This window comes from Bemisia tabaci, chromosome 1 (genome assembly GCF_918797505.1).
Source record: "Bemisia tabaci chromosome 1, PGI_BMITA_v3".
NCBI lineage: Eukaryota > Metazoa > Arthropoda > Insecta > Hemiptera > Aleyrodidae > Bemisia > Bemisia tabaci.
The window spans coordinates 78,187,736-78,203,436 of NC_092793.1; the positions used below are offsets into that span (position 1 = coordinate 78,187,736).

General features: G+C 39.9%; 1 protein-coding gene across 5 annotated transcripts in view; it reads right to left on the minus strand.

Annotated features, from left to right (window-relative positions):
* The window catches only part of dlg1 (MAGUK family member discs large 1), a 401,255-nt gene that overhangs the window by 35,793 nt on the left and 349,761 nt on the right, over positions 1 to 15,701 (minus strand). For all 5 annotated transcript variants that reach the window (XM_019061367.2, XM_072306235.1, XM_019061369.2 and 2 more), the window contains 3 exons: positions 14,998 to 15,219; positions 13,937 to 14,117; positions 12,226 to 12,343 (listed from right to left, as the gene is read on the minus strand). In XM_019061367.2, coding sequence (XP_018916912.1) covers positions 12,226 to 12,343; positions 13,937 to 14,117; positions 14,998 to 15,219 — 521 coding nt within the window. The remainder of the gene's footprint in view (positions 1 to 12,225; positions 12,344 to 13,936; positions 14,118 to 14,997; positions 15,220 to 15,701) is intronic.

Here is a 15,701-nt window from a genome sequence, read left to right on the forward strand (position 1 = left end):
AATGAAGAATTCGCAGGTGTCTGAAATTTGGTGAATTTCACGTTTAAGATGAAACTACTAGGATAACTGGATTAAATTTTGCGGTAAGGAACCACTATTACTGGCCCATTTTAGAAACAACATACATGCCATTGGTTCCTCTATGCAGATATGTGCTTCTCTGGAAGAACCATAGACAGTGGTTCTTCACTGCCAAATGTAATCCAACTGAGCACGAGAATATCCTTAGTTTCTAAATTGGATAAATATCGGAGGAGATATGACAAAATAACCGAATCTGCTAAAATACATGTATTTGAATGGGAAATGCAGCCAGATGACTCCACAAAGCGGTACACTTTTAAAGCTATTTTTCAAAAATTTCCTGCGTCAGAAAAAAATTATGAAAAACACAGCGAACTCCGCTCACTGAGCACTCTCATTGTCATATGAAGCGATAACATCTTATCGGGCAAATTCTCCATTCAGGACTTGCACCAGGGTGTCTACTGAGACAGGCTGGCCAAAAATCAGTACTTTTACAGTACATTCTCAAGAAATTCAGTACCTCCTCAATACAGAAAACTCCGGTACTTTTTCAGTACCTCCATTTGACGAAATTCGATAACTTTCAAAAATTTGTATTTCTCGCTCGAATTGCGACAAAAATGACGAAAATTCCGGACCTTCGCGCGGAATTTCCGCACTTTTTCAGGACTTCCGGGCCGCCCTTTAAAAATCAGCACTATTTCCAGACTGCCCGAAAATTCCGGTCTTGTAGACACCCTGCTTTAACGGACACGAGGCTGAAAAATGAAAATACGCGAGCCTCATCGACTGACGTCGAAAACACAGGTTTCCGTCTCGGGTCCTTCAAAGAAAACGCATGGAACGGCGAAAGACACCGCGAGGCCGGAAGGAACCGCGCGGATTCCGGACTCTGCTGGAACACCACACACCACTGTACCGGAGGGACGCGCACGCACTAAAAAAAATTCTCGGCGTTTTCACCAAGGTCCGTTGGTACCTTTACCATCTCACTTTTTTACCAATTATTGGTAATTTTACCAAGAAAGACTGGGAAGCTTACCTAAAACCCGGTATTTTTACTGTTTTTCTCAGGTAAGAATACCACTTTTATTGGTGATCAATTCCCGGTAACTTTGCCATGTTATCTCGGTAATTCTACCACAGTCGATAAAAAATACTGGCGTTTTTACCGGGGTCCAATAAAATCACCGAGAAATTCAATAATTTCACCGAGATTCCTCGGTAAAATTACCAATTCCATAAATGGTAATTTTACCAAGGAAAAACTTGGATCAAATAGAACCCTGAATTCTTGGTAATTTTACCCTTTTCTTAGTAAATACACCGAGATTTTTTTTTCAGTGGCTAGCAAGATGCGCCATCACACTCGAGATCCATGTGCATCGGCACCACTAAAAACACTCACCTGAAATTTTAAATCGCACGAGCGCGAAGCGTACGGTTTCGTCGCGGAAGAAGCAGGACGGCGGCAACGGGCGTCGCGGACGTCGGACTACGACTGAGGCGCGCCCGCCCTCCTCGTAGTGGGCACCGCGACGCCACGCATCCGAGGCACGCGTGTGTGCGTGACGTCATGGACGCACAAGGCGCGCCGCCGCCGCGCCGCCACACGAATCCGACGACCCCGCGTCCGAAATCGGGGACGGACGTCATCGAACCGTTCGCCATGAAACGCCTCCTGCGAGACGGCCTCGCGGCCAGGGCTCTTCCCGAGGGATCCCTCGGAAAAATTCACCGACTACACGGCTCAAATGATTTGCATCTCTCAGAGTTTTATTCCAGTCGTAGCATATTTTAGCTAGGCCTTGTCTCCACGGGACGTTTTCATGGGATTTTTTCCCAAGTTCGAATCGCAGGAATGAAACTTCTGGGATTTTTCCCAGTTACCGTCTCCACGGGACAAGGCTCATACGGTCCTGCGACTAGTTTGCGCGGGAAGATAACTTAGTTAAAGTCGAGTATTTAACCGGGATTAAAATAATAATTGCACTCAATTGACAATTAGACACATTATTTTAACTAAACAAACATGAACAATGGAGTAATCGACAAAATATCGCATAATTCTTCACTTCTTCTTCTTCTCTCAGTGGGTCCTAAGGATAAAAGGACCATACTTGGTACTTCGTAGGTGGGATTTTTCCCTGGGACAAATCTCGTGAAAAGGCTCGTGGAGACAAGGCCCTAGAGTCCCTTTATACTGAGAGTCAAGGCAACACACCCTCATGGAGTCACGAACGGGAATAAAGATTACAGAAATTGAACGTTTTATGTAATCTTTGATCGGCCCACACTGGAAAAAAAAAAAAAAAAAAAAAACACACATTGGATCTAGAGTCCAGACTCTTGACAACATCGACAAGAAAAAGTGCTCTTGATTCAATATAGCTTAAATCAAGAACCAAACCTCTTAATTTAAGCGGATTTCGTTCTGATTCAAGCAAAAATCCGATTGAATCAAGAGTATTTTTTCTTGTCAATGTTTTCAAGAGTCTGGACTCTGGATCCAATGTGTTTTTTTTCCGAGTGCATTCTCAAATTCCTTTCTCCGTCCCTTCGCTTATTCCGTTTGTTCCTTGCCGAACCCGTAATTCCCTGGTCCATTCCAGATTATAATCTTTGCAATCGGTGAAAATGTAATTTTTATTCCCGTTTGTGACACTGTGAAGGCCTAAAATACGGGAACCAATCAGAAATGGATTCACACTGTCTTGACTCTCAGTATAAAGGGACTCTAATTTTAGCTATTCTGCCGTGCTAAGGAAGAACGCCGTATGAACATCCAAGAGTTGCCGAATTTCCCTTGATAAAATGTTCATTTTTGTTCGAAGAGAATTGTTCAGCGATTCGCTCCTTCACATCATTCATAACTGCTTTAGCCCGAATTTTAGCAACATTTGGCTGATGAAAATGAGCACCCGCGTTTAGAATAAATTTTTCATCTTATGTGTGTATGCGAGCACGACATTTAACAGTGACAGTTTTGGACTCGACGTATTTCCAAATTGTTTTGGTATTTATTGGCGGTTTTCTTCGAGAATACAAATCGCTCGTGTTAAACAGAAAGGAACCAAGCCACATCAGCTATTGCCAAATTTAACTGGGCAATTACATTTTTTACATGAAGACGGTTGTGCGGATTTTCGTGCAAAATTCAGTGAATTTTCTCTAATGCAAAGCAAATTCCTTAAAATTTTCAGAGGAATCCGCACAAACGTTCGCTCGTAAAAAATAAAATGCCATTGTTAAATTTGGCAATAGCTGATGTGGCTTGGTTCCTTTCTGTTTAAAGCGGTCCGATTGGAGGCACACTGAAAAAAAATTCTCGGCGTTTTTACGAGGGTCCGTTGGTACCTTTACCATCTCACTTTTTTTACCAATTATTGGTAATTTTACCAAGACAGACTGGTAAGCTTACCTAAAAACCTGTATTTTTACTGTTTTTTCCAGGTAAGACTACCACTTTTATTGGTAATCAATTCCCGGTAACTTTGCCATTTTATCTCGGTAATACTACCACAGTCGATAAAAAATATTGGCGTTTTTACCAATTTCCAGTAAAATTACCGAGAAAATCAATAATTTTACCGAGATTTCTCAGTAAAATTACCAATTCCATAAATGGTAATTTTACCAAGAAAAAATTGGGATCAAATAGAACCCTGAATTCTTGGTAATTTTACCCTTTTCTTGGTAAATACACAGAGATTTTTTTTTTCAGTGCAGCACTGCAGCGGGCGGGAGTTGTAAGTTCGGAGACGTCGCTCCCGGCCGGGGAGCGCGCTCCAGGAAAGGAAGCAGGAAGACGCGGGTTGCCGACGTTAAAAATCCAGGGAAAAGGGACAATGAGCAATTATGATTTGTGGACACGACGATCGTGGCACGGCACTCGCTCGGGCGGAATAAATTGAAGCCGCGCGCGCGTCACTTTCTCGAGTAGCGCGACGCGACGTCGACGTCTTCGCCGCGACGCGACGCCACGCTTGTCCACGTCCATTCATTCGCATCTTTCTCTTAACGGATGACCCCCCCCCCCCATCCATCCTGTCTCGTGTAGGCGCATCGCCAGAACTTGCGGATTTAGATTAGATCTACTACCGGGACACTTGCCTTCCGCCGCCGCTAAGTGGATCGTGTCGATAGGAAAGGTCGGACCAAATTTGGAAACTTTAAAAGCTCATAACTCCATTTATACAAAATTTTAAAGCTCTGAAATTGGCTCCATTAGTTTTCTCTAGAGTACCTTTATAGCGAGAGTATAGACAGATGCGAAACTCCGGAAATCCATCAGGCCTTCACCGATGCCTCCGCGAATAAAGTTAGGGCCCAGAAATGCAGCCAACCTATGAATTTCGATTATCCAGAGCGATTTACTAATACAATTGTTACAAACGATAAAGCATGTATTGGACTTAGTTTTTGCACAGATTTACTCATTTTTGCGGAAGAACGCTCATTTATTCTTAGCCATCTTGGTTAGAATTGAAATCTGCAGACTGGCAGTGAAATTTGATGTGTTAGAAGTTGGGTAAAAGGGTGGCTGCACTTTTGGGCCCTAAGCCCTCCATGAAGCAATCTGTCCATACTCTCGCTATATAGGTACTCTAGTTTTCTCGTGAAATGAGCTGAAAGCACCCCTAAAAATTTAAAATTTGACGAAATAGACATCAAAATTTGCAGTTTTAGTCAAAAATTTGATGTTCGACCTCTCTGATTGACTCGATCCACTGTGCACCGCCTCCCGTAAGACCGCGACGCGAAACGACGCGACGCGCTCCAGGGAGCTGATTATCGAAAGCTATAGGCAAAGTGATCGACGAAGGAAAACTGGAGGGATCCTATTGGTTGCAGCGGGTGGTTCTTATAGACTAAGGGGGAAATGATGGATTATCTATAGGGTCTCTCGTGGGTTGCCGTCAGTTGGTTTATTAGCTCCTTTGTCCATTGCAACCATCCGCTTCCACCGACAGGATCGCTCGATTCTCTCTTTATCCCATTTTTCTATGGACTTTGTCCACCCATTTCAACGATCAGCCCGCAGTCTGATAACTTAATTTCTGAAGCTGAAAGCTCTGGGTTTTTCGGTGGCTTTAGTGAACAATCGGGGAGCACGCCGCATCTTTAAATTAAGGGCCCCCATTCTCCGACCGCTAAACGGATACTTGAGAAATTGAGGGTTTAGATAGCTCAAGTGACCGAAAGAATTCAAAGGTAGATTATTTGGGTCAAGAGGAAGATACAACATTTTTTGCGAGGGAGAGGATCCGTTTTTCGGAAATAAATAAAAAAAATCATCTTCAAGAAAAATTAATTTTGAAAATACTATGCTTCTGAAATATTACTACCTATTCTGCCGTGCTAAGGAAGAACGCCGTATGAACTTTCAGACGTTGCCAAGTTTCCTCCGATAAAAACAAAATTTACTGGGAAAATTGCGAACATTATTTTCCAAAATTTTTAGACAATTTTGCACGCAATTTAATCCAAAATATCTGAACTTTACAAGGAAAAATATTCATGGATGTTTTCAAAAATACATGTTTTATCAAGGGAAATTTGGCAACTCTCGAATGTTCATACGGCGTTCTTCCTTAGCACGGCGGTATTTAGAGCTGCACTATTTGGCGGGAACTTCCCGACAGTGGCGTGGCGTGCTTGCGATGTATCGATCGATCTGCCATTTGAACCGGCAAAATAATCGATACACAGGGTGTTCGCAACGAGCACCTTCATAATCGATTCTTTACCACAGCTTCAAATGGGGAAATATCGAAAATCGATCATTCACGCCTCGCCACTGACTCCCGAGCAACGAAATAATGAAGACCTTCCGAAAACCACGCAAGAGGAACTGAGAATACGTTCGGGATTGTATCGGCCGAACATTGGATGAATCTTGAGCGGTAACTCGGTCAAAAACCGGGGCACATAAATAAAGTTGGAAGACGCGCGGATGAATAGGAGAAAGAGGGAGATAGCCGAGATGGGTGCCAAGCGTTTTATCTTTCTGATGGAAGCTCGCGCATGGCGTGCGTCATTTTTGATGAACCACGGAATCGATACTCGTTTTTATCGTGAACCGCCGCGATACTCATGACTCTCGTTTTCCCGCTCTCATTTCCATTCCACGCATCATTTACCCCGACGATTCCCGCAATTCCTCACCTACGCTGCCAGGCTAAGGAAGAGCGCCGTATGAACATTCAGGAGTTGCCAAAGTTCCCTTGATAAAACATTCAGGGTGTCTACTAAAACAGCCTGGCCAAAAATCAGTACTTTTTCGGTGCATTCCCAAGAAATTCAGTACCTCCTCAACAGAGAAATTCAGGACTTTTTCAGTGCCTCCATTTGACGAAAATCGAAAAATTTCAAACTTTGAATTTCTCGCTCAAATTGCGACAAAAATGACAAAAACTGGGAAGAATTCCGGACCTCCTTGCGGAATTGCCGCACTTTTTCAATACTTCCGTACCGTCCTTGAAAACTCAGTACCATACGGGACTTTCCGGGAAACCCGGACTTGTAGACACCCTGATCATGTATTTTTGACGGCATTCATGCACATTTTTCTTGGAAATTTTCAGGTATTTTAGATTAAATTGCGTACCAAATTGTCTGAAAATTTTGGGGGAAAATATTCACAATTTTTCCAGGAAATTTTATTTTCATCAAGGGAAATTTGGCAACACCTGAAGGTTCATACGGCGTTTTTACTTAGCACGGCAGTACGGGATATGGGGCAAAGCCAGATTCGGGCTTCAGGTGCTTTTGGTTCGAGATGCGTGGCGTACATGGCTGAGATCTGTGCTCTTGCAAGTAAACTTAAAGCAGGGTGTCCAGAATTTTTGACCGGGCTCATTCCCTGATTTTCCCTGATTTTCAGGAGCTCATTCCCTGATCAGAACCCGAAGTTTTCTCCCACTTCCTCGGGATTTTCTGGGGGAAAATAATATATATCTCCAGAGTTCCATGTATGAATAGCGATTTCAATTCATCTCTCAGCCATTTCTTTGGCGCACATTCAAAATTTTAATTCCGATAGCGTTCCTGATGTTTACATTATCTGGTCAATGGAAGCTCCTCCATTCTTTTGATGATATGAAGCTTCAAATGTGTCATTCAAGAAGTCAATAATAGCGCTCGGTCAGATTAGACCGCCTTGTAAAACGAAATGACCCATAAGCGGTAGAACAATGGATTCCCGGTTTCTGGAACAGATCCCCTGATTTTTCTCTGTAAATTTTCATTCCCTGAGGAATCCCGGTTTCTCCCGTTCTAGACACCATTACTTAAAGCAAGAACTCATAATGGACCGCTACACGAGGTGAAAATTCCCTGGTAAAAATTGGCTGTAGGATCTGTGTTCCAAAAAACCATGACCTATAGCCGGCTTTAAGATTTCTTTTAGCTTCTATAGCCGGGAATATAATTTCTTATGGCCTTTTGTAGCCGATGGCGATAAAGTTATAGCCAGGCGATAGACTGTACAGCCCGGCTGTATAGTTTTTTTTATCGCTTCGTGTAGCCCGGCTGTATGATTTTCTTCGCTTTCTAGAGTCAGCTATATGATTTTCTAGCTCTTTCTACACCCGGCTGTAAAAATTCCTATGGCATCTTGGAACGTATAGCTACTATCGCCAATTTTTACCCGGAATAAAGCATTCTGATACAAGTTTCCAAGCCAAATTTTACATGGAACTTGATTTGGATGCCAAAAATTGCTTAAATTAACTCCTAAGTAAGATATTAACGTTATCAGTTCGCAATAGTTACGGGAAATTTGAATTTTCCACTCACAAGAAAAACAATTTTTTACGTGTGTCAAATCGCGCACTACTGTTCTCTCTACTCTCATCCGTCTCTTAACAATATTTTCTTAATGTTAAAAGTAAGGAAGTTGGCTCAAGTACTCCATTCACCTTATGGTCCTATATTTATTTCTGCAGTGAAGTCTGAATCGAATTGAACCAGATTCTGATCCTGATAAATTTAGAGGAACAGAAAGAAGCTGGGATTAGCTTTGTGATGTCGGTCTACTGCTAGCACACGTATTCGATTTCATTCACCCATAATTAGAAATCTGAGAGAAAACGAGAAATAAGAAGGCCAAATTAGGACCGATTCTGAGAGGAGCTGAGGGTCATCACTCATCACTGTTTGACCTTGCTCGCTCATGACAACGGAGCGGGCCGTCGTCGTCCCGCAGAGAGGGGCACAAAATGCACACGCCCGCGTAGGGTGCCCGCTGTAGGGGCGGAAAAAAAAACCCACAAAAATATTACCATAGCAATTTGAATAGCCGTGGTGGCTAGGACACCACTCCAAAAAAAAAAAAAAAAAACTACTTACTACTCTATCTCTCTCTCTTTAGGTTATGGCATTGAATATCGATGGCGAAACTACCAAACCACGTATCTCGGTTTGCGGCGTCGCAGACTTCCTGTCATACTTTATTTTTTAAATGAAAAACTACGTAATGTCCAGTCTTGAGAATTTCTGTGATTTTTCCTCTTCATGCGAAGAAAATTCTGTGAAAATTTCAAGGAATGATATTGATTTGGTCTATTTCAAAAAAATAAAATGTGAGCGTAGATTTTTAAACACCGCAAACGAGATACGTGGTTTGGTAATTTCACCGTCGATATGCAATGCATTCCTTGAAATCGATTTACTCTTCACGTGAACATACGCCGTGCAACCAAAGCAATTGACGATCTACATCCATTCGCAACTTTTTTCGATCAAGGAGATGTAAAGATATTCGCATTTTTTTCGGACGAAGAAAAATTATACGAGAATTATGAGTTCGGCGGGGCTGCAAAAACTACAATGCGACCGACGTCATCACCGTTTTTCAAACACAACAAAAATGCAACCACCAAGAGATCAAGCGTGCCTGGAGCCTTGCACTGAAAATTTACGTCGAGTAAGATAGACAGGTGTCTCAGATGGATGTTTCTTGCAATAGAACTTCCTTAGAGCAACCACAAGATCATTTCTTCCAAAATACTTCTCATTTGCCTAAAAATAATTATGAATCTTCCAAAGAAAATGTAAGAAGGTAGAGCCGGACATAGTTTACGATACTTAATCTTGGGGTAAGATTGGTTCAGATGTCTTTCTGGGTGAACTCGGATGCCAATACCAATGACGAAATTGTCCGCAAACGCGGGAAATTAAAAAACGCATACCTAATACAAACTACGAGCATTGAGGATCTTGGAGGACAAGGCGCAAGAATGCAATTTTTGAAGAAATTTGACAAATTAATGATATCAACTAAAACGAGTCTTAATAAGTATTCCGAGGAAAATTCACTGCTAAATCCATTTTTAAGCATCAAAAAGTGAGATTGAGCTTTCTTTCCGCCGTAAGCGCCTGTAATTTTGACATTTTTAACACATTTCTCGAAATAGCAAAATCTGCACTTACGGGCGTTGTCTTCCGAGCCCCTTAACGATCGTGGATTGAGGAGTAAATTTCCGATTTTTTAATGTGCTCATCGTGATGCTCGTACGATGTTCCCGATGGAAAGTTTCTTCATTGATCTGTGCTGCCGTGCTAAGGAAAAACACCGTATGAACCTTCAGGCATTGCAAAATTTCCATCCATAAAACACGAATTTCCTGGCAAATTTATAAACATTTTTCTTCCAATTTCGCAGATAATGTTGTTTGCAATTTCACCTAAAGTTCCCGAAAATTTGAAGGAAAGATATTCATATCTTTCCTAAAAATAAACATTTTATCGAAGGAAATTTGGCAACTGTCGCAGGTTTATACGGCGCTCCTTCCTTAGCACGGCAGTGTGCCTATTTGTTGTGTGTGAACTGACCCATATCCCGAAACTTTAAAACTGGCGACACCGCAAAACTTTAATGATCAACAATTGTTGTAAGCACACAGAGGCATTTCTCCTCGAATTCCGCATTATTCTGATGGCGCCTTGGCGGATTTACTTCAGCAACCCGCAATACCTCCCTGCATCACCGCTCCGTGGCGGGAGGCAGGCGCACTCGTAAAATGAGCACTGTGCAGGATTTTATGAGTGGATTTTCCGATTTTAACACGATCCCCGTATTATGACGCCCGAAATACTTCCGACAGGGGGGCTCATAAAGACGATGATAGTGCTCCGAACTCAAGTACTCGGTGTCCTCCGCGGTTTGATGGACACGAGCCGTAATTTCGCGAGCTCATTTCTTCGACCGAGTGACCTAATTTGTAGGAGCTTAACTTGAGTTAATAGAGGCGCATTAAGCAAAATTTCGTCGCCCTTAAGCTTAAAAGTTGGGGAGCAATAAACTCGTATTTCACTTCCTCCAACTGCCGAATAGTGCATTTATTCGGACGTTTTCATTATTTCGTCCTGAAAGTTGTTCAGCAGAAACGGCAGATGACACCAAGGATTGCCGTACGGTGCACTATGTTATTACATTAATTTTTCTTGTCTCTCTACTCATTAAAGTATATGATATTAAATTAATTCTTCTTGTCTCCCTGATTAGCTTTTGTTTTTATAAAATTATATCTAATTAGTCCATGATGAGATCAGGTTACAGAAAATCCCGTTATTAACAAAGTGATGGCCTTTAAAAAGGGGCTATCTATAAAATCTATTGAAATATTTCCATATATAGTCGTATCCATGATGTTCCTTACGTCGTATCTAACAGAAATTCAATGGTGTCTAGCATTTTGCAGGGAATTAAACTTGGTTCCAATTGAGCTTGGCTGGCTGAGGATCTCAAAAAAAGAGTGAAACTGGTATCATTCTCTCAGTAGAACCACAGCAAAGCATCTCCAATGCAGCTGCCTCGGCTATACGCTCCACCCTCTTTGTCTTGCACCGAAACTCAATAAAGTTAATTCTACCTCAATCTACTTCTTCTTTTTGGTTTTTTTGGTTTCAATCTCCCCTCAGGATAGTGTGGGCCTAGCACAATTCTATCAACCTGTTACTTATTGTATTTGGGCCATACTGAAGTGTTTTTGTCCCTATGCACATACTTGCTAGCATCAGTTCTATAACATTGTATCATTCATCCAGTTCGACCAATTTAAGCCTGTTATATATTTTACACCTACCTACAAAATATATGGAGACCATGGTAAGAACTTCTGAACAGATGGCGATCTACATGGACCAATATAATATTTATAGAATAGCATCACTTTTATGGCTATGATAGTTTTCACCGCACTTGAAATTTACAAAAAAAATTAGGCAGCTCTGTAGGTCTGCCATCAAAAGCATGAATGTTGTGGTTTCATTTCAGATTTTCCATTTTTCCTGTAGACAATATATCACTGATATTAAATACAAGATGATCTGATTTCTTTTTTGCCTCAGTTTTTTCAGTTTGAGTTCCCTATTGTAAGAAATTGTTGGGTGTTTTGAAAAAGTATAAGATAATTATCCACCAATTTGCTTGTACCAGGGCATTTTGTCGGAGGAAACTTAAAAAATCTGAGAAGGTATTACAGCGCCCTTGTTTCAGCTGGGATAAGTGCCCAGTATTATGCATTCAATCAACTTTAATAACGGTCAATTCAATGCTTCATGCAAGCGATTACCATAGGCCAAAGAGCGAAACAGATATTAAATCAAATTACTAGGCGAATGGAAAGGGGAAAAAAATAGTTTAATTTGATTTAGTACTTAGATGTTCCGGTGAACAATTTGGAACTTAGCAAAATGGAAAGACCCTTTATCAAATATTTGAAAATTTGACCAAAAAGAAAATATCCATTACAGAACTAGTCACATAAAGTGTTTTGGAAAAATGAAGCGTGTTTGACGCAAATGATATGGAGAATCAGAAACAATGAACATCTGTAAGAACGTCTTTGTGGTGCTTCTGCAGACAAGGTAGAAAACATGCTGTACAATTACTGTACGAATCTATTTTGCAGAAGTGATGAAGGCAAACTTCATTCTGATGTCCTTCACAGAATAGGTAATTGATAACAACACTGTGACACAAACAAGCAGCTAGGAATAATCCTTACACCTTCAAATTTTAGAACTATTAGTCAATCTGGTCAAATTCCCATTTAGTTTAATTTTGTTTTTCCTCAGCAGGACGCAGAGGACAAGAATAAAAGTATTGGAAAAAATGTTTTGTCATCCGGTTAAAGATGTTTCCCTTTTTCTGGTGAGTTTGTGAAAGGAAGGCCTGAGTAAGTCACTTACCTGCTTGAGACATCTTCAATACTGACTGCTCGAGGTGTTGCTGGGGCATGCAGGGCTGAATTTGAGGTATGATGAGACTGGTGTTCTCTTCGAATGTCATTGGATGATTCATGAACAGCTAAAACAAAAGAGAGAGAGCTTGGTGATAAAGATTGTCCCTAGAATGTGAACTGGGATTGGGCAAATAATTTACTTTTCAAATGATAGCATCATTTTATGTTGCGAATGCTGAAACATCTGCATTATTACATTAGTGATCTAACTTCATAGGAAGCCGTACGCTAAATGTTTCTGAGAATCATGCTTTGATATCTGAAAATGAAGGATGCAGTGCTAAACAAGGTGCCTAGAGAATTTGTGCATCCTTCTTAGTAAAAGCCCCTTTTTCACTGTCACAGATCTTTACGGCGTCTACAAATTGTCGATGGCCCATAAAAATTATGCTTCCTGGTCAAATGACAGCTTAAATTGTGCGATGAAGTTTGACTACTGCCTGAAATTATAGATAGTCTGCTTTTATTTAATTTTAAAGGGTAATCACACCAAAATTAAAGATAGAATTTTATGAAGGATTCAAGAATTGAAGAAGGAGTATTTAACAGATATAAGTGAAGTTGCGGAAGTTCTCTTTAAAAATAAAAAAGGCTTAAAAATTTGAGACAAATCTGTCAAAAACTCATTCCACTTACAAATGATGTTTTTTCAGTTTAGAGCAGGGTCTGCAGGTAGAAGATAAATCAACAACAACAACAGTGACACAACGAACGGAACGGTAAACAGTAAACAACGTGGGTGAGGGGCACTCGGTAAATTTTTATTCAATTTTTCAAAGGTCAGCATAACTCATTAGAGCTTTTATTCCCATTTCATTTAGACCCAGAGCCAAAAATTAAAAGATCTGAATGAGGAGCTGGAATACTCCTGTTTGAACATACGCTAATTTCCAACATACCATTGTGTGGAAGAGGAATTTTGAGTCCTCTTTATAAAATGTTTGTCACTTAAATTTAGTTTGATCAGATACGCCAGGCATGGATTGGTGAACCTACTGCATCTCTGTTCAAATTAGTTAATTGTACTTCAGTAACTCCACAAAATTTCCGTCTTGACTAGCACAGCTCAGTCAGATTTTTTTTCTTCATATGAAAGGCACCAACCCCTCTTTTCATCGATTTATTCTACCATCCTCCCTGATCCAGCCTTTTCACTCTTCACCCCTGCTCTCGTAATTGAACATGTATTATTTTAATCAAAAATAATCTAAAATTTTGATAAACATAATTAAAAATAGAGTGGGCCACCAGACAAGGTCTGAACTTCACAAAATTAACTTATTTTCTTTTCAAAATCTTACAAAGAATGAAAATTTACACATAAGAAAGTTTGGAAATAAACTCCTGGGAAAAATATCAACAAATATTTTAATCACAGATCAAATGGAGGTTCGATTATAAAAATGATTTCATTTGTATTTTTGCCATTTACCCAATGTACTTGAAACCTTTAGATCTTGTTCAAGAGTTGATTTCCAGACTTCCCGTTGTGAGATTCTTAATCCTCGTGTAATTTTGAGGCAAAAACATGTGTGGTGCTATGACTAATACCATGTTTAGAGGTCCCTTACAACCTTTGCACACACAAAGCTAGCTTGTTGAACCTGAAGTGCAAAGGTTGAAAAAGCTTGAACATAAAAGTCATGACTGAATCTTACATGCTTCTGGTGTGATCACTGGTGGAGGAATTCCATCACTTGCGTCATGATGATGTAGCATGGGGGAAACTGGTCTCGTGAGAGGACTCCTTCCAATGACTAAAACTACATGCTCTCTTGTTGCTTTTAAAGCTGCCACCGCTTCTTCATGCATCACATTTTCTAAATTTTTTTCATAATCCTGCGAACAAAATTGAAGAAAAACAAATTATGGATGATTATTGATAGAAAAGTACATACTGCACTGGCAACTTGGACTTATCACAAGGAAAATGAAAAAATTGAGGCGCCTAGTCCGTAGGAACAAAACCTGCAATCTCCATTGCAGTGTCTAAAAATTTGGCTATCATATTCATTTATTATAAAGAGTGCAGGTCAATTTTTATTGGCATATCTTTTCAAGAATTTTCTACATGTTAGTGAGAAAATTAGACGGGTAGGCCTCATAGAGCGCCCTAAGGCGCCGTAAAGGGGGCTGATACATAAATAGTGAGAAAATTATGACAGTAGTTACACACACAGTTATATGGATTACTATTTTAAAAAAGTAAAACATCTGCCAAATTTTTAGACGTCAAAATGGAGATTGCAGGTTTCAATACTAGACGCCTCAATTCCTCTGATGTGGAAATTGTATTGAAAAAATTTGAATGACAGAGAAAGCATCTAGAGAGATGATCAATTTACTAGAATAATAGCAGCAGACGATTTGTGCATAGGACAGATTTGCTCTTTACTTTTGGAGGATTTTTGCTTAATATTTATTCTCCTTTACTTACCTGTTTGCCTACAGTATTTGGGCATATTATTGAAAAAAGAAAAATTAATTTTTTTAATTTCATTTTCGATTAAAGTATTCATTGGCAATTAATCACTGCGACATACTTAAATGTGAAATTTTGTGAACATTCAATAGCCTTTGCATTTTAAATCATGATTCATTTCTGCCCTTCATCTCTTGGAAAAATAAACAACAAAGGAAGAATCTTTTCAGTACAATGAGAATAAGGTACATCCTTTTAAAGGTTCTGTATGAAAGTATTAACTTTGTGAAAACTTACATTATGTCTAACAGCTACTAATTTGTCTCCCACTTGTAAACGCCCATCGACTTGAGCAGCACCACCTTCCATTATTTTTGTGATATAAATACCATTGTCACCAGGAATATGTTGATTGCCAATTCCACCAGCTATACTGAATCCTAACCCTTTTGCTCCTTTGATTAATTCTATTTCTTGAATGCCTGAATCAGATACAGCTCCTCGTTTTCTTCTCACACACTGAAACAAAACAAGGCATTTTAACAATTGTAATAAAAAAGAGAGAGAGGAAATTTCACTTTATCATAAAAACAGAATTGAGAGGATTTTAAAACAATATGAAACAGCATTTAGCGAGAGAGAACTGACAATGAGTGGCATTTTCAAAAGTATTAAATTAAGAATGATTGTGGGATCATCTAAAAACGAAATTTTTTGAGCAGTATACTAAACAACTAACTATCAGATACTTAAATTATGCACACAATATTTGGTGTGCGAAACAATTGAAGTATGTTTTCTATATAGTCTTGAGGCAGGATATAACTTCAAAACTTCGTCTCCCTCTCAAGTTCATGCCACTCAGTTTCTTTTTGCTAGATGTTCACAATATTGAAAGCTGTTCGGGTATGTAGTTGCACTTTGCACTGAATTGACCTGAAAAGTAAAGTTAGCAAAATTAGATTGCAAAAGAAATGAATGATTCTACCCAAAAATTCAGA